This window comes from Brienomyrus brachyistius, unplaced genomic scaffold (assembly GCF_023856365.1).
Source record: "Brienomyrus brachyistius isolate T26 unplaced genomic scaffold, BBRACH_0.4 scaffold47, whole genome shotgun sequence".
NCBI classification, from domain to species: Eukaryota; Metazoa; Chordata; class Actinopteri; order Osteoglossiformes; family Mormyridae; genus Brienomyrus; species Brienomyrus brachyistius.
The window spans coordinates 2,663,585-2,682,510 of NW_026042322.1; the positions used below are offsets into that span (position 1 = coordinate 2,663,585).

Genomic DNA, 18,926 nt, shown 5'->3' on the forward strand with positions numbered 1-18,926 from the left:
ATGCCTTGGTGCTCACTGCCTAGTGCAGCCCCAATCTGTTTTGTCGCGTGGTGATAGCCCTCCATTTTTATAAAAGGCATAGTTTTTAATTAAAAGCTAACGCCTAGCATCTAATTAAAAGCAAAACGGAGAATAGGTTGTTTTCGTTATCTCAAGAAGCCGAGTGTAATAAAACTCCCTTAACACCGCTGTCGTCCCGCACTTTGATCGATCAGCATTGCTTTCCGAAATTTCACGCAGTTGAAACTCGTTCCGGAAACTTTACGCTTCCAATATACGATTCGTAATTTAATGCATATGAAATGAAGGGATGTGAAATGTAGAGGGTGCCAGTTATCGGAATAAAGCTTTCAACAGCTGTAAGTAGCTGTGGACACTGATAAGTTAGTTCTACTTTATGGTCACAACAGCCTGATGTTTAATGGAGATTAATTTAGCTGGCTAATTGAGTAAATGATAATAATAATGCGTTATTGAGTATTCTATTGCGTTTAAAAAGCTAGTAGTATTAAAGTATACCAGAGACATGATTAGTCTACATTTTTGCATAACCAAGGAGGGGCCATTTAAGTTGACTGAAAAAGTTAAAACTTGAGCAAAGCACAGACTGTCCCCGACTGTGGTCCTCCTGATTCCGCATCTCAAATGAGGGCGCAAGATTGACGCAGCCCCCGGCATGAAAGGCGCCCCCATGCCACTCGGCCGAAGAGTGAGACACGCCTGACGGTGCCTGCGCCGCACACTCTTTATTCCCGGGGCGATGTCATTCGGTAAATTGCCTGGCGGGATGCCACCCGGAAACACTGTTTTTAACCACGTTATTGGTACTGTTGTTATTTACTGAAAAAAACCGTCAAAAGACGGACTTTACATTAGGTTTTATGTCCGTGAATATAACTTGTTAATGTAGCTGCCAGTTTTTTAAGTACCCATCAAAGACCTAGCCATAATATCTTAATGCCTCCCCATAACTGATTATACAATGATAGGATGGTTAGCTGGTATTCATAGAAATAAACGTTAACTATAGCGTACTGTATGACAAAATATTCGTAGAGGCCATTTTGTAACCTACCGTGTGAATTTCCATTTATATGACATTAATTCCTTTGGCAGAAGCATTTCTGTAGTTTGCTGCTCAGTACAAATGATGCATTAGACATGTCTCTGCAGAGGCATCAACGGAGTAACCTAATCAGCCACTGCGGTATGATAAAATTTAACTCAAGTAAACTGTTAAAGGAACGAAATTCATAAGCATGCATATGTATAACCTAAATATATTAGCTGATATATTAGCTGAGTTACGTTTTATGTACATTGATAGCTACATGGCTAGTTATCAAAATACGCTGCTTAATAGATGTTAAGTGCTGTCCAGCTTTTGGATTATTTTATTGCGCTGTGTTGATGCATGACCTATAAACCCCGGATCGCGTCTCCAGTTTAACGGCAGATAGAGGGGAGGCGCAGTGTCGTCAGGAGGCGGTAGCAGGGAGGTGCGGAGCGCTCCGCTTTGCGCCTCATTCCGGTGGCGGATCCGGCCCGTGGCGCTTCGCTCGCTCCTTCTCCGCACCATGCCGCCGTCGCTCGTCTGGCTCCTTGCTGTCAGCAGCCATCTGTACCGCGTAACAGGTAAGTCGGCTCCATATAATATGAAATTATCTTTTATCTGTCCCAGTGGGGCTGTATGTGGATCATTGGCACTCTCTTCTTTGGATTTTAATGTGTTTTTCTCTTACGAAAGGCTAAAATCATATATTTAGCTATAGATTTACAGAATCACTATTTTGTATTGTAGATTATTCAGTTTAACTGCTGTGTGCAAATATGATTTACTTATATTTTTCTACAGCAGAAATAACTGAAACATAGTATTTAAAATTGAATCGTTGTAATTATCATTAATCAGGTCAGCAAAGTAACATCCAAAGTAAAAATTAAAAATAAAAAACTTTATTGACTTTAGTACAGTCTTGTCCACATTTAATTAAAGTGGTGTATACAAGACTGAAATAAATAGTAGCTTTTAAAGTTCCGTTGATTATTTTGTATGATTGACTTGTGTCTTAAGTGTCCTGGAGTACCTAGTTAATATGTAAATTGCTGTGTATTGTGCTTAGAAAATCATTTTGATTGACATCACACTCCTAAATTAAGAAATGTGATTAATCGCATCTTTAGCACCGCCTGGGTTTACGTTTCCTGAATTTTGTTTGTCGCAGTAGATGTGTTTTTAACAAAGGTCCCCATGAAATAAACATTGACATTTACCACAAGGTTGTTACTCATTATCGTCATATAGGCCTAACAGCAATTACATAATTGAATCACAGGTGTTTGCTACTGCCGTTCATGATAAGCTACTTTACCATTCAGTTTGACAGTGTTTTTGGCCACGAGATGGATGTGCAATAATACACTGAACAAAAATATAAACGCAACACTTTTGTTTTTGCTCCCATTTTTCATGAGATGGACTTAAAGATCTACAATTCATTCCAGATACACAATATTACCATTTCTCTCAAACATTTCTCACAAATCAGTCTAAATGTGTGATAGTGAGCACTTCTGCTTTGCTGAGATAATCCATCCCACCTCACAGGTGTGCCACATCAAGATGCTGATCTGACATCATGGGTAGTGCACAGGTGTACCTTATACTGCCCACAATAAAAGGCCACCCTGGAATGTGCAGTTTTGTCTCACAGCAAAATGCCACAGATGCCACAAGCATTGAGGGAGCGTGCAATTGGCATGCGGACAGCAGGAATGTCAACCAGATCTGTTGCTCGTGCATTGAATGTTCATTTCTCAACCATAAGCCGTCTCCAAAGGCGTTTCAGAGAATATGGCAGTACATCCAACCGGCCTCACAACCGCAGACCACGTGTAACCACACCAGCCCAGGACCTCCACATCCAGCAGGTTCACCTCCAAGATCGTCTGAGACCAGCCACTCAGACAGATAATGCACGGCCCCATGTTGCAAGGATCTGTACACAGTTCTTGGAAGCTGAAAATGTCCCAGTTCTTGCATGGCCAGCATACTCACCGGACATGTCACCCGTTGAGCATGTTTGGGATGTGCTTGACCGGCGTATACGACAGCGTGTACCAGTTCCCACTAATATCCAACAACTTCGCACAGCCATTGAAGAGGAGTGGACCAACATTCCACAGGCCACAATTGACAATCTGATAAACTCTATGCGAAGAAGATGTGTTGCATTGCATGAGGCAAATGGTGGTCACACCAGATACTGACCGGTTCTGAGTCCCCAGACCCCCAATAAAGCAAAAAACTGCACATTCCAGGGTGGCCTTTTATTGTGGGCAGTATAAGGTACACCTGTGCACTACCCATGATGTCAGATCAGCATCTTGATGTGGCACACCTGTGAGGTGGGATGGATTATCTCAGCAAAGCAGAAGTGCTCACTATCACACATTTAGACTGATTTGTGAGAAATGTTTGAGAGAAATGGTAATATTGTGTATCTGGAATGAATTGTAGATCTTTAAGTCCATCTCATGAAAAATGGGAGCAGAAACAAGAGTGTTGCGTTTATATTTTTGTTCAGTGTACATCAATCCCTTAGAGACTTTTAAAGACTTTAAACCGCTTATCCTGAGCTGCGATGTGGGCATCTATAACTAATGCCAATAAATCGCAGGTGAAACTGTGAGAGTCTCTGGCTTACTGGTAAATATGAATTATTTTAGGACCAGAATAAGCCCCTGGAGGAAGTGAAATAATCGTCAGCTTTGTTGGTGGGGGGTTCTCCCAAGTAAAGCTTTGCCTATAGGGCCCAGATAAGCTTCATAATTAATTTGAAAAGATGATAGTATTTCATTTTTACAACCCAGAGAAACGACAACCAAAGGCACAAAACTTAAACATTAATAGTAAAAATAAAACTTAAAGTGTTTTTGCATGCTATGTATTTGCCTTAATGAATGCATCTGACTTAGAGCTTACGCTTATGATTCGCCCTGTTTTGATCTTACAGCCGCCCTGACCTCATTCCGCCTCCCTGATAAGACGTCTAGCTGTCCCCTAGGATATTTCCCATGTGGAAATTTGACCAAGTGCCTCCCACAGCCGCTGCACTGCAATGGCGCGGACGACTGTGGCAACCAAGCGGACGAAGAACACTGTGGTGAGCGTCAGCAGGATCAAGTAGCATATCGGAAAAGACTGAACAGAAAAAAAACAAAAGTAAACACTGAAAAAAAGAAAAAAAATCTGTAATCTCAGGTTGTTCCGAGTTGATACTGTAAGAAATGGAAACTCGGTTAATCTGTTTTTTTGTCACTCTATGAAAGAGAATATATGGGAATGGGCTGCAAATTTAATGTGGATTTCATTTTTGCAAGGCTAGAAAATGCAGTTTTGCAGTGAACACACTCATTATCACGCACCATCTTTATCTATATAATACATTTTTGCTACAGTCTTCCATTCATACTTTTTATCCATTTGTCCAGGTCAGGTTTTCATATCATTTATGTGACATTTTTTCTTATCTATTCTAAAATTGTTAGTAGGTATTGTTAAATGGCTCCTATCTCCGTATAAAGTTTTCCAATACGTTTTATGCATTTTCCCTTCTTTTCTTGAAGCGATTGTGGTGCAATGTCGCCCTATAGGAATCACAAAACTTGCAATTTAATCTCTGATTTAATAATATTGAAAATGGGAAAAATGAAGTGTAGCCACTCATCCACCTTTTTCATGCAAAAATCAGTTATATCATGATAGAACATGAACTTCAAATTCAGTGATATAATCTTTACAATGATATGCAAGGATTGCTTCATGTTATGTTATCAACTTTTATTCTGAATGACTTCAAAGGCATTGTGAATCTAAGAATGATCACATAGTAAAAAGCCTTTGGATCAATCTGACAAAAAGCGTTCATACATTTTTCTTCACAAATCTACCTGCATCTCTTCTAGACCATGTCATGGTCACATGATTCTGCAGCCTATCCCAGGATGCACTGGGTGGAGTGCAAGGGTCACCCTGGATGGGACGCCAGTCCAGTCCATTATAATGATATGACAGACGCAGTACTATTTGTGAACCGTAACCACACGATTTCAGGTTTTAAGTCATTAAAATACCACACTGTCCTGTTTTCTGTTGCCTAGGTGATAACAACGGATGGCCGAATCTCTTTGATAATTATTTCGGGATCCTGAGTGATGATTTTGGAATCAAGTCAAACAAATGCCGTAAGTGTGGATATTCTTACATTTGACACCAAGGTTAGCATAAATATAGGTAAGTAGCTTGTTGTGTGGAAAATAATGTTTGGATTTATATCAGCCTCACTGCAGTGAAAACAAGGAGTTTGATGGTGGAATACTTGTACGTTTCGATGAAAACTGTGAGCCATAAAAAAGACTCCTTATGCATATATCTTTGTTATTATTATTATTATTATTATTACAAAATTATGTTTGCAATTAAACAGAAACAACAATCTGACCAAAAATGTTCATGACTACAGAATAGAAGTGTAATGGTAGACAAACCATTTCTGATTCGATACAATGCCTGCCCTCAACTCAATCATCCCAAGGCATGACAGTCTGCTACACATGAAGACGTGTCTAAAATAATTCAGGCTGATCAAGCACAGTATTATGCACTGCATGGCAAGCCAAAATCTTGTCAACTCACTCTAAGATAAGGATAGCTGTTTTGGCACGAATATTTGAATAATATATAAGATCACAGGTTATATTATATATAGCAGATTATTTAATGCTTATCTTCATTATTTCATCTTTTTCTGTGATTTTTTTTTACAGTTAATTTCTAGTTTCTAGTTCTAGTTCCATTTACATCAAAGTACTGGATATTTAAAAACAAAAATGCCGCATAATTTGATTTTTTTATATATATATTTCTCCGGGGGTATTACTGCTTGCTTTTAAAGGGCCTCTAGTGAGCAAAAGCAATACTTAGAATTAAACCACAGTTTGTTCCTTAACCGCATGTAGACAGTGGGTCGTCTGTAAAGTGCTGTGTGGTAACTAAACCGTGCAAATATACCTGCACATACATAAGTAATAGAATGAGATACTCACTGCTTCCTGCAGACTGTCAGTCAATGGTACTTTGAAAGAGTAACTCTGGGCAGCAGCATCAGTCATTAAGGATAACAGGAACGGTGAGTAACGGGGGCGATAAACAACACCGAGTAATTCACAAAAAATAACATAAAACAAACCGAACCATGAAAACAAATAGACAATGACAGCAGTAATGATAAACAGAGTGTGCCAATGATCAACAGATTGTCCCTTACATTTTATAACAAGCAGCTGGTGCAGCTTCATCTCCTTTGTGGGTAAACGCTGCTTCTGAACCTTATGGTTGAGGGGTTGATGATTGTGTGCGTCCTGCCCAAGGGGAAGAGGGGGAAAAGTGGCTGTGTAGGGCGACTGGGGCCCTGCGTGACGTTACGCGCCTTTCCTATTGTGTCAACAGATGGCGGCTATAAATCATCATTTTCCCACCAGTTTCAGATGCGTGTGCTGCTAACTGGCTATACTGTGATTTTACTGTTTAGATCGTCGTCATTGGTGCACCAGCAGGTCTCCATCCATCCATCCATCCATTTTCCCAATCGCTTATCCTACTGGGTTGCGGGGGGTCCAGAGCCTATCCCGGAAGCAATTCACTCATACATGCACTCCTATGGGCAGTTTAGCAGCTCCAGTTAGCCTCAACATGTTTTTGGACTGTGGGGGGAAACCGGAGTACCCGGAGGAAACCCCACGACGACATGGGGAGAACATGCAAACTCCATACACATGTAACCCAGGCAGGGATTCGAACCCGGGTCCCAGAGGTGTGAGGCAACAGTGCTAACCACTGCACCACCATGCCGCCCCTCACCAGGTCTCATGGTTACTTTATGCTGAATATATATATTAAATATAACTTTTTATAATGGCAGATGTTAGCAGTGGGGCGCAGTGGTGCCTAGCAGTTAATTCATGCCACTGAAGACCAGGGTTAATGTAGCTGCCCATCCTGGGTTGATCCTTGTCTGCTCCCCAGTAGCTTCTGGGACAGGCTCTGGACCCCCGCAACCCTACATAGGACAAGCGAGTATAGAAGAAGGATGGAAACAGTAAAATGTCTGTGTTCTATAGATACAGGTATATTAAGCGAAATCAGCTGTGAATTCGTAGTTCCCTGATTAATTAATTAATGCCCTGCATCCTCCTCAGTGCTTGGAACTATTCCGGACCAATGTCTCTGCCGAGGGCTGGAACTGGACTGTGACGGCGCTCAGCTCCGGGCCATCCCCTCAGTGTCCCCCACTGTCACTATGATGTGAGTACTGAAGCCAGCCATCCAGTCCTCCCCCCCCCCCCCAACTAGGCATTCCTGTCTGTGTGGGCTGTGGGCAGCTCTTAGCTGAAGGCCATGCCGTTATTACCATGAAAAGGCTTGCATGTAATATAGCAGGTTAGGACTCCTGGGTTGTTTATTACTGCTTATTGTGGTTAATATTGCTCTTCATGTCTTTCCTGTGGACATTTTCTTTCTCAATACGTGTACTTCACAGCACTTGTGCTCTCACCACCCATTTTACGTCGTCGTCGTTCCAAGTTTCCGATTTCCTCCAGTAGGAACATAGAGATAAAACTGTAAGCCACTGTTGCCAAAAGAGTCACAAAGATCGACTGTTTTTATTTTGCACTGGATGTATCCAGCTTACCTGTTGTTAGAAATTACCTGTTCTGCGGCACCAAAAGACGCACTGAGGCAGATTTTAGGCGAGTTAATATCAAACACTTATTAATATTTATCTGTTTTTATTTCAGGTCCCTGCAGAGGAATAGGCTGAAGAAGCTGAATGCTGGTATATTCTACAATTACAACAGTCTGCAAAAGCTGTAGGTTTTCCTACGTTGTCGATTGTTTAAGTCCTGACAGTTGATGTAGAGTGTTACTGGCATCTGATTCAGGAAGCTTGTCATGAATGATTGAAATCCGCCCTCTCCCCTTATGACCTCGTATGCATACCTACTGTATATATAGGCCACCTGTCTGTATTAATACTGACTATATACATTAGTTTATGCGTGTGCGACTGAGATAGTCAGCTGAAAGCTTTTTTTTCTCCCCAGTCAGTAGGTTAGACGAGAACCAAATTCTCCCAACAAGTTTCTTAATATTCTTAAAAGCAAAATCCTGGAAAATATTGGGTGGGACCAATGGCACTGTTTTGAATATTGGGTGGGATGTTCACCTATGGATATATGACAGTCAACATTCAGAAACTTCATTAGGATCACGCCGAAGCTTACTGATGGCCGTGTAATTATGGTATTAACACGGCTGGTATCGCCGGATGCAGCTGTCAAGGATGCATCGCTTACGGACCAGCCGGAAGGTCGAATTTACATTCCCCCTGCTTGTGTAACCATTGCACAGATTCCAGAGTTGTTATCCGCAGGGAATATTCTACCATTTAAATATTTTAACTCGTCGTGCTTGCTGAGCAGTGTGATGCCCTTCGGTCTAAACCTGGAACTGAGCAAACAGCACAGGAATGGGTCTCTGTAGCTATCGTTGGTCTGTAGATGTCACGCAGCAAAATTCAAAGCGTAACAGTAAAGCATGACTTCCATACAATAGGCATTGGGTTGACGGTCTGATCCCTTTTCCCCCGAAGAGATTTCATGTTTCAGTCATCGTCTCCTCAATACTTGGAGAGATTGTGTCAGATGGATGACTCTGAAGTGCTAGATTTTATCTTTCAGATATCTGCAGCATAACAAGATTCGAGCCGTGAGTCCCAGTGCGTTCAGAGGACTGTATAATTTAACACGCCTGTGAGTTCAACGTGTATCTTTTATTCCACGTACCTTTGCAAATTCACATTATAGATATATATGTTTTACAGAGTTGCTATGTTTTGGCAGTGGAAATCGGGCTACAGTAGAGAGTAACATACATATTACAGATACAACAGAAGTAAACGCATGACTGAGAGCATCATATTAATGTCAGATTATGGTATGGTAACTTTCCTGAAGGACTTTATTGGGTGGGTCTTTGAATTTTTTACCCCGTCCATAGTAATGCTGCCAACAAGATAAATTAATAATAACAATTAAAAAAAAAAAACGGGTGGCACGTTGAATATTTCTTGAATATTTATAAAGAATTTTTCTTGAATATAAATTCGGATTTTTTTCTTTATTTCGCCACTGTTCATTCAGAACAAGGTTTAAGAGCATGCGTTGCTTTTCACCAGTGTCACAAATCTCTTTGTTATGGTACAGTTCAATTGGTTTCATCTTTATAAGCAGATATCTGAGCTACAATAAGATATCGACTCTGAAGCCAGGAGTGTTCCAGGATCTTCATAAGCTGGAGTGGTTGTAAGCTTATATTTTCTGTTTTCCGCCTCTGTTGGCCCAATCTTTTTTTCCTTTGTTCTCTGACTTTCTAGGATTGTTTTCATTTGATTATGATGTCACAGTGTTTCCATGGAGAGCAATATGACCTCACACCTCCGGGGCTGGGGAACTGAATTCTGTTTCCACTCTCTGTGTTTGGAGTTAGACTTTTCTCTCCACATCCTGTGCTTTCTGGGATATGGGGCTGCTCAGGATGAGCAGTAGGAATATCAATCATTGGTTATTATGTTGCATTTTAATTTACAAACGTAATTTGAATTGTGATTTGACGTACGCGATGTGCTGCAGATAATCGTAGGGGAGGAACAGCAGCAGTTAACGTTCACGATTTCCGCCTCTTTTTAAATTGCAGGATATTGGAAAACAACAAAATCAGCCAGATTTCCTCGCTGACTTTTTCTGGGCTGCATTCGCTGGTGCTTCTGTAAGTTCGTTTCTGTATTTTGTTTTTCCTGCTGAGCTGACTGTGATTTATGTGGGTCTGACACTTTTGTGGGTAACAGAGGGCTTTTCTGTCAAAGGGTGCTGCTTAACAATTCTCTCGACCAGCTACGCGATGACGCCGTATGTCGGGGGATGCCGAAGCTCAACTGGCTGTACGTCTTTTTCCTGTTACCCCCTTAGAGGAAACCCAACAAATAATAATTGTAATAATGCAACTTTTTTTTCTGTGTCCTGCAATGTAAATGTCATGTTTTTAATTTTAAGCACTTGTATCATTTCAGCGACATGGAGGGGAATCAGATCGAGAGCGTAGGAGAAGTAACCTTCAGTTCCTGTAACATGCTGACGGTGCTGTAAGTGCGTATTACTTTACGATTTAAAATGTATCAAACTAAGGGGAGCCAGTTCTTTCCATTCCCGATATCATAGCAGAATATATACACCTGAGCAGGGAAGATATAAAGTTATTTAGCATATTCAGTCACCTCCTGTCGCTGGGCGCTGAGTGCCCACACACACACACAGACACACATGCATGCTAACACCCACGCATGCACACACACACGTAGTGCAAACAAGTAACTCTCACAGCTACAGTTTGCAGTGGAATTCAGTCACAAGTTTAAAACTGAGCTATCATTTCTACCCACTGATCTTCAGTGAAAGGCTTTTTATTTTATCCAGCCAATTTAGGCTTTTTCGCCAAACCAAAACGTAACAAATTTTCCCCCGAGTTGTTTAGCACGCAGCAGCTCACAGTTATGTCTCCGTATGTACCTAGATATTTGCCGAAGTAATTCAAGTAAACTACATTCCTTGCTGAAGACCCCAGGAGATGCAGTTGTGGGGAACGAATGTCTATTTCCCAAAATTCCCTGCAAATTTGATTGCAGTTTGATTTCTGTGCCTTTGTGTCTGACTTCTCTAGAGTTCTGCAGAGGAATAGAATCATTGACTTGCACGAAAAGGCATTTTCACCTCTGAGAAGGCTTGGGGAGCTGTAAGTTTACTTTGATTCATTTAAGAGAATGACAGTTTACATGTTTAGTTTGTTTGGATTATAGACAGTTAACCTTCCATGCTACATAGAAGGGTGTTATAGCCAAGTGATGCTAATCTTTATGATTATGACAAGCAAGGGTACCCTGGCAGATACAGGGGGGCAGCACTATAGAGAGACCCCTGAATGCATAAAATAATGAATTTTAATGGGCATGGTGCCCAAGGTAACATTTTCTCAGGGGGGGTAGAATTTGTAGCTACGCCCCTGGTTGCTAGCAATAATATATTTGCTTGTTCAAAGTAAGTCACCACACACTGAGTAAGTTACATAGTTATAGTTAAATAATAGCTAAATAACTGGGTCACTGAGGCACATGGGACATGAGCTAGCAGTGCAGTTGCGATAGAAATTATTTATCCACGATGTCTTTGCAAATTGATTTTTTTATCACTTGTGTGCTCTCAGCGATTTATCCAGCAACAGAATCAAAAGGATACCGCAAAATTTATTTCTCGATCTTGGTGAGCTACTACAGCTGTAAGTCTGTGTATTTTATCATTTGTCCGTAGAGCACACGCTGAAATCGCAATAATTAATCCTATCTATAATTCTTATTAATCATTACAATAATCATTTTATTATAATTTACAATAACAGAATGGGTTAGTAATTATCTGCTTCTTTTTTTATAGAAACATATCATATAACCCTATTTTGGAGTTACAGCTGGACCACTTTGATAATCTGCATAAATTAAAGTCACTGTGAGTTTCTTTCCTGGTTTATTGGATTGATTTGGCTCTTTCATGCGCATGCATAGATAAATATGTCAAGTGGCATTTGGTATTTTTGGTTATCAGTGGTCATTGTTGACACACCACAACAAAACGTGTCCTCTGCATTTAACCCATATTTGACATCATGAGATAGCAGGGGGCAGCTAATTCAGCGCCCGGGGAGCAGTGCTTGGGGGCGGTACCTTTCTCAGGGTACCTCAGTGGTGCCTTACTGGTCAGGGATTCGAACCAGCAATCTTTCAATTACAAGCGCGCTTCCCTAACCATTAAGCCACCACTGCCCATATTTTGCCTCGTTTTATTGCCAATGTTCCTTACCAAGTACTTTTGCTCGACTGAAGGAAATATAGTATCACTTAAGGTCAGACATCAAGGATGTTTAAGAAGCTGTTTTCAGGATGTGGCACCATGCATGAAATGACCAATAAAATTACTATCTTCAAAGACTCCTATAACCATTAAAAAAAATGTTTCTGTATTAATAACTTATGATAATTTCCCCCTCTTCTTAAAATTGCTCTTCCAAAGCTATTATCTAGTCTTCCAGCATTATTAAATAAACAATATTTTGCTGTGTGGAAAATCCTCCTTTGTAATCGGTCCTGGAAATTGAAAAATTAAATCTTCATAAATAAAGTTTTGCTCCATAAATTGGACACACGCTGAGCGCTAGAGATATTCCTGAATACTCTGGGAAAGTTTTAAAATCTTTATTTTCACTTTGGCAAGAATGTCTTTTGTATAAATGTTATATATGATCTCATTTTAATTAATCAAGAAATTAAATCATAATTTGAAATATGTTAATTCTATTAAGGAGGGAAAATAATTTGCTCTCTGACTAAGTGCAGTCAGTTGTCGCTGGTTCTGTGCACAAAATGGCATGACTACATACCTTCTTAAAATAGAGGTTTTTGCCTTTTTCTTTTATGGAAGTGGTCAGTGGGAAAACAGTTGTTTGTGATTTCCAGAAGCATAGAGGGACTTGAGATCGCGAACATACAGAGGAGAATGTTTGAACCTCTGACAAACCTCACGCATATGTAAGTCTTTTATGTACGCTTTGTATTAGTGTTGTTTTTGATCTGGAGTTATTACTGGCCTTGGGTCCTTTGCTTACATCGTGCAGGAATATATACAGGGGTGGAGCCACAGGGGCACTGACCTCATCTGAAAGCTGATTGGGTCCCACAGTACCTCACCCCTGTCACTCACAGATTCAAAACATGTCATTGGCTAATAATAAACCATGCAGTGTTTCTCTTGACAGGAATGGCAATATTACCCTGACTTTGTAATATCCCTGAAGCTATAAATACAGTTGAAACCGCCACTATCCAAACCTTACACCACTGGTTTATTAATGCCCATTAAATCCAAAAGTGCAGCAATACTTTTAACATGAAGGGAAATCAGTGAACATTACAATTCAGCTGGTGCTATACAATCCTTTGCCATGTTACAGAAACACAATTTATTCACAGTTGGTGGCTTTACCGATTCTAACAGATATTTCAAGAAGTTCCAGTACTGCGGTTATGCGCCCCACGTGCGTAGCTGCAAGCCCAACACCGACGGTATCTCCTCCTTCGAGGACCTGCTGGCCAACATCGTGCTGCGGGTCTTCGTCTGGGTCGTGTCGGCTACCACCTGCTTCGGCAACGTCTTCGTGATCGCCATGCGGTCCTACATCAGATCCGAGAACAAGCTGCATGCACTGTGCATCATCTCCCTCTGCTGTGAGTTCCTCTATACTCACAAAATCTTGCAAATTTTGGTCAATTCTGGGTTATTACAACCTTGTTTGTGGAAAGTATTCTTTAGGGTTAAGTTAAAAATTTTAAGTAAAATCAATAAATCATTGCATCTAATTTTTTTTTAGACGGACTCACGGTAAATGAGTTGCAGCAACTTTTCTAAAGTAGTACTTCTCAACCCAGTGCTCTGAGATCCCCAAACAGTACACATTTTTGCTCCCTCCCATGTCACGCCACACCTGAACCAACCAATCAAGCAATTAAGAACACTGAATACCTGCCCGCTGGTGTGTTGGGAGCTGGGAGGGAGCAAAAATGTGAACTGTGTCTGAGGGTCCCCAAGGACTGGGTTGAGAAGCACTTATCTAGAGAGACTGAAAGACAAGAAAACACCCAGAGCAGGGAAATAACTGGGAATTGATACTTGCTGGGGCTGGGAGGCAGGTGAGTCTGCTGATGGAGGTGAAACTCTTACATTGGGTTTCAAACTGCCGACCATATCAGCTGACTGGTTCAGACTGAGGAATTGGATCGTTTCTGTCACAAGCCAGATGTCTGGATGCTATGTGGAGGGACCAGATGGCCACAAACGCAAAGCAGAAGACAGAGCATTATTTATCAATAGTCTGGAGGATATGAAAGTGGCGAAAGCCAACTGCAATATGGAATAGTCCATGTGGAATAAACCACGATGGCGTGATTAAAAGAGAGGACGCAGGAAGGCACTATTCAGGCGTAAGGGAGAGCCAAGATAGTCCAAAGCGAGTCGCAGAAAAGCTAATAGTAGGATTAGGTGGAGATCTGGGATGAGAACATTCGCTGCTTAGTTCGAGAATCAGCTCTGTGGTCAGGATCCAACTTCCACTCAACTGCTTTATGCATAGGATGAAATATTTTAAGTCTGGGCTTACATACTGGGTGATTCTGAATACCAAACATGAGTCAGGTGGCTTGTATCCTGCAACGGGAGCAACAGGCATAGAGGGGGTTGTTTGTAGCTCAGCATGGGATGCTGCCGCGGCCGTGCTCAGAAGGTCCTTGGTTCAATTCCCATAGTCAACAGAACCATTTCACCAACAGACCTTGTGCAAGGTGCGTAACCCACAGTTACTCCAGGGAGCCCTACTTTCTGAAGAAACACATTGCTTTGACTGAAAGTATCTTCAAAATAAGTAAAATGTAAGCAGGAATTCTTGGTACAATGAGAATGGCAGTGACTCACAAATATAATCAGTAGTTGTAAGGGAGCAGACAATAAGTACGTATTGCTTGTGAAAGTCATTTAAATGTGGGAGGAGCTGTGAATGATGAAGAAGAACATGATTTATATTACCTATGTGAGGTTTGTGTAGCTGCGGTCTGGTTCAGCTGGAGACACAACAGTGTACAATGTAAGCAGCTGGATAACCTGACATGAATTTCATGTCCTCTACATTTTTAGATGCAATTTTGGGTCTCGGTAAACCAGAAGAAATTTGAGTTGTTTGTCTGGCTATATGTAAACAATGCAATTTAGCCTAATATGTAACTTAATAATAAAAATCTATAATGGTAAAATATGGATTTTCTGGCATTTCAAATTCACTAGTAAAAGAAAAGTGATCCTTTAATTTTCACTTTACAATCATTGTAATTGTAAACAGCTTGATTGAATTTGCTTATGGGAGGTTGAAGGATTTTTTTAAATGCTAGAAATGCCTTTCAAACCCAGATCTGTGTGTATTGCAGTGATGAACAGTTTAGCATCCAGGTTCAAACCCCCATTATTGAATAATGTTGCTCGCAGACGTCAGCCCTGCTTCTCCATCAACCATCTGATTTGTCTTCGCTCGTGGGAGTTTTACTTACACAAATATGCTCTGATGGCAGAACAAAAATGATTGGTTATCTCTCTGAACCAATCAGATCGTGGAGGAGGTGGGTCCAAGCAACTACAACTAGAAGACGTGATTGGTTCTCTCTCTGAACCAATCGCTTTTCATTCTGCCCTCAGAATATTTTTTTGTGTAAGCAAAACTCCTATAAGCATTGCCTTCCCACAGGTGCTGATGGCCTGATGGGCGTGTACCTCTTTGTGATTGGAGCGTTTGATCTGAAGTTCCGGGGAAAGTATAATCAACATGCCCAGAGCTGGATGGACAGCATGCAGTGCCAGGTGGTGGGTTCCCTGGCCATGCTGTCCACAGAGGTATCCGTCATGTTGCTCACGTACCTCACCCTGGAGAAGTACGTCTGCATCGTCTACCCATTCCGATATCTTGCGCCCGGAAGACGCCGGACCGTGAGCATCCTCGTAGCCATCTGGATCCTGGGATTTATCATCGCCTTCATCCCCCTAGTGGCCAAAGACTTCTTTAAGAACTTCTATGGTACCAATGGAGTATGTTTCCCCCTGCACTCTGAACAGCCAGAGACTGTTTGGGCTCAGGTGTATTCCATCGTCATTTTCCTTGGTGAGTGCCATTCCTATTCAGTCCTGAATCTATTCGTTCCTTCTGCCTAGTTTTCCGATTGCGTCTGCGTGGTGATCACAGAACTGTCTATGACTGGCGTGCGTTTCTGTCCAGCAGATGTCGCTGTTGAGTCGCTGAGCAACTTCGCTCACGGCAGATGATTTTGTAACGTGCATAATCGCCGTGCTCTTTTACAGGCCTAAACTTGTTGGCATTTCTTATAATCGTCTTTTCCTATGGAAGCATGTTCTACAACATTCAGAAAACGGGGACACGAGCTACAGAATACAGCAATCACATCAAGAAGGAGGTGACCATCGCTAAGAGGTTCTTCTCCATTGTTATAACTGACTCCCTCTGCTGGATTCCCATATTTATTTTAAAGATTTTATCTTTAATTCAGGTGGAAATACCAGGTAAGATGCTGAATCAATTACAATACATCTGATTAATGCAGCTGTAATAGTAATGATATATTGTCTTAGCTGAGAAAATATAATTTTACTACATCTGTAGTACTATTCAAGGTAGTCAAGGGAAATGTTTAAGGCAATTTTTTTGACCAAAAGAAAAAAACAAACACGAGCACATGTGTATATTAAGAGTAACACAAAAAAAGCCAACAAGAATTTCCTCTGTTCTCCAAAAAAGTTACCGGTATCTTGCCAGGTGGGTAGATGAACACCGCTTCAGTTCCCAAACCTCTCCTCAGGGGGCACCTCAGCCGTTCCACGCATTTGTTCAGTTCTATCACAAGCTCACGCAATCAACTTAAATAGTTTAAGCCATCAGTAAGGTGTTGATTAACCATGCGAGGTGTGCTAATGGTCAAATTAAGAAAGACACAGAAGTTTTAAGACTGCCCAAGACTCTTGCATGATACTCCAAGTGCATGATTAATCTTTTATTTTTAGCCTTTGCGAATGTGTTTGATTAAGGTTGTTTTTAACACCTTATATTGACAATAACCATTTACAGGGTTTTGCTGTTTATCTGCCGCAGGTACGATTAGTTCTTGGGTGGTAATATTCATCTTGCCGATCAACAGCGCCCTGAACCCTATCCTGTACACACTCACCACACGGCCATTCAAGGAGACCATACTGCAGGTGTGGAATAACTACAGACAGCAGAGACCCCAGGCTGGCATCCAGCAGGCCAACGTACCCTCCTTCACCTGGCTGGAGATGTGGCCTGCTCCGGAATCTAGCGCCGTGCCCTGTCCGGGGTATCTGGCCCATCCTTCGGAGATGTCACTTACTTCAGGAAAGACCGACTTATTACCAGAGAAAACTATAAATGGAATTTAAATGCGAATGATTCTGCAAGGATTTCTCTCCTGGCATCTTTCCTTAATGTTTCTTTTTGTCTTTATCAATGGAGCACAGAGTCAATTAACAGCCAATGATGATAGGATCAAGATTCCGGCAGCTTACTTATGTTTCCGGGAGGTAAATTTCGGCTGCTTCTGTTCTTAACTCCTCATGAGCATTTATCCTCGATTAAAAGGGATCGTTTGTCAGCATTTTGGACCATTTACAGGACTTTTTAAAAAACATTATGAAAGGAAAACAAGTACTTTTCCTATTAGCATAAATTTTGATGAACTGATAATGTACTTTTAAGCAAAAGAACACACGAAAAACACATGAACGCAAAACAAATGGTTTCTGTAAGAAAAAGTATAATTTAGACTGTTGCGGGCTACTTTTGTAGTATAAACCAAAAGAAGGCAATGGGATAAAACTATTTGTGTTTTTCATTAAAGCAAATTGTACATTATTTTCCCTAGAATGCAAAAAAAATGCATGAACTTTTTAAAATAACTACATGGAAGAGAAACTGATACTTTTACATATTTGAATCATGAAATACAAATACGCAAGTGTATGGATAGAAAATATCATATAAAATCAGTTACTATATGAGATTATATTTTAATTTAGTCTTTTGTGAGTCTCTCATATACAACGTTTAACATGTATAAGTCTCGGGAAAAAAACGTTTTCTGGATTTGTAAAAACTCCACTATACCATACTGATAAGTTACAACTGTGTCTCATGAAAAGCACAAGCAAACACATTATTTCGCAACGATTACGGGAATATTTCAAAACGTACTTAATTAACTGTATACATGTGGGAGAACTGCCTGCATGTGTACGATCGAATAACTCGCTGCGGCATCCATCAGCTGTCCGGGGCGGCCGGCTTGTCGGCATGATGTCCTCCCTTCAGCAAATCTCTCCACGCCTTGAGAAACTGCACGTTAGCTGAAGTTCTGTCCGCCAGCTCCTTCACTTGGACGGCCATCACGGAGGTCGCGTGTAGCATGTGAGTCAACGACACCGCAGCCTGCGACAAAGAATGACAACTTACCATCTTGCGCCTATAAGCAATTAACCTGGGAAGGACCCTATCAGGATCCCTGTATTAGTACGGAATCCCCAGTGTTGAAAGTCGGCTACTTACATCATCTATCTGCACCTCAATTTCCTCCAACAACTCCGTGTCCGTGAGGTTAACTGTGTTCTCCGAAGCAACGGACGAGGTGTCAGACATCGCTACAAGTAAACAGGAATGTTTTTCTTTTTCAAAACGTCAACATTAAGTTTCTTATTTCCCGCGAAATATTCCGGCGCATGCGCAGTGCTGCTCAATGACGTTTATTATGTATGCCGGACAATGATGGATTTTAAAAGACTGTTAATGGTTAATTAAGCAATGTTAAACTCCGGATGAAAGCGTTTGTCGGTGCTGCAGGGAGGATGTTTTATTTATTGGTGGATGATTTCCGTCACATCATAGCAAAATATTCCTTGCACACGCTTAATGTATAAAGCATTGTAATGATCATTGTGGTATTACATTGATCATACGAAAAGACGAAAACGAATAAAGATTTGTTTATAAATTCTGCATGTTTTAATTTACAAAGTTTTTGCGAGACACGCGCGCGCGTATGTGTGTATGGAACGTTGGCTACCTGTTAATAATAATAAAAAAA

General features: G+C 41.0%; 2 protein-coding genes across 2 annotated transcripts; one reads left to right on the forward strand and one right to left on the reverse strand.

The window, feature by feature from the left end:
• The first annotated feature begins 1,541 nt into the window (after positions 1 to 1,541).
• Positions 1,542 to 17,633, forward strand: rxfp1 (relaxin family peptide receptor 1). The gene is made up of 18 exons (XM_048999864.1): positions 1,542 to 1,635; positions 4,017 to 4,166; positions 5,164 to 5,247; positions 7,261 to 7,366; positions 7,861 to 7,932; positions 8,803 to 8,874; positions 9,355 to 9,426; positions 9,818 to 9,889; positions 9,987 to 10,061; positions 10,191 to 10,262; positions 10,838 to 10,909; positions 11,378 to 11,449; positions 11,605 to 11,676; positions 12,681 to 12,752; positions 13,219 to 13,448; positions 15,509 to 15,919; positions 16,117 to 16,335; positions 16,922 to 17,633. The coding sequence occupies exons 1-18, from the start codon at positions 1,578 to 1,580 to the stop codon at positions 17,227 to 17,229; spliced, it is 2,289 nt and encodes a 762-aa protein (XP_048855821.1). The 5' UTR covers positions 1,542 to 1,577; the 3' UTR covers positions 17,230 to 17,633.
• Positions 17,634 to 17,687: 54 nt separating this feature from the next.
• Positions 17,688 to 18,576, reverse strand: LOC125723358 (uncharacterized protein C4orf46 homolog). Its single transcript, XM_048999865.1, has 2 exons — positions 18,392 to 18,576; positions 17,688 to 18,274 (listed from the first exon to the last, which is right to left on the reverse strand). The coding sequence occupies exons 1-2, from the start codon at positions 18,479 to 18,481 to the stop codon at positions 18,110 to 18,112; spliced, it is 255 nt and encodes an 84-aa protein (XP_048855822.1). The 5' UTR covers positions 18,482 to 18,576; the 3' UTR covers positions 17,688 to 18,109.
• Between the last annotated feature and the right edge of the window lie 350 nt (positions 18,577 to 18,926).

What these genes read in the sequence shown, in the direction of transcription:
- LOC125723358 (XM_048999865.1), bottom strand. Translation starts at nt 18,481, where the DNA reads ATGTCTGACACCTCGTCCGTTGCTTCGGAGAACACAGTTAACCTCACG. An exon ending in TTGAGGTGCAGATAGATGAT is followed by an intron (nt 18,275 to 18,391) that starts GTAAGTAGCCGA and finishes TCTTTGTCGCAG; the next exon opens with GCTGCGGTGTCGTTGACTCA.
- rxfp1 (XM_048999864.1), top strand. Translation starts at nt 1,578, where the DNA reads ATGCCGCCGTCGCTCGTCTGGCTCCTTGCTGTCAGCAGCCATCTGTAC. An exon ending in AATCAAGTCAAACAAATGCC is followed by an intron (nt 5,248 to 7,260) that starts GTAAGTGTGGAT and finishes CATCCTCCTCAG; the next exon opens with TGCTTGGAACTATTCCGGAC. An exon ending in CTGCATAAATTAAAGTCACT is followed by an intron (nt 11,677 to 12,680) that starts GTGAGTTTCTTT and finishes TGTGATTTCCAG; the next exon opens with AAGCATAGAGGGACTTGAGA.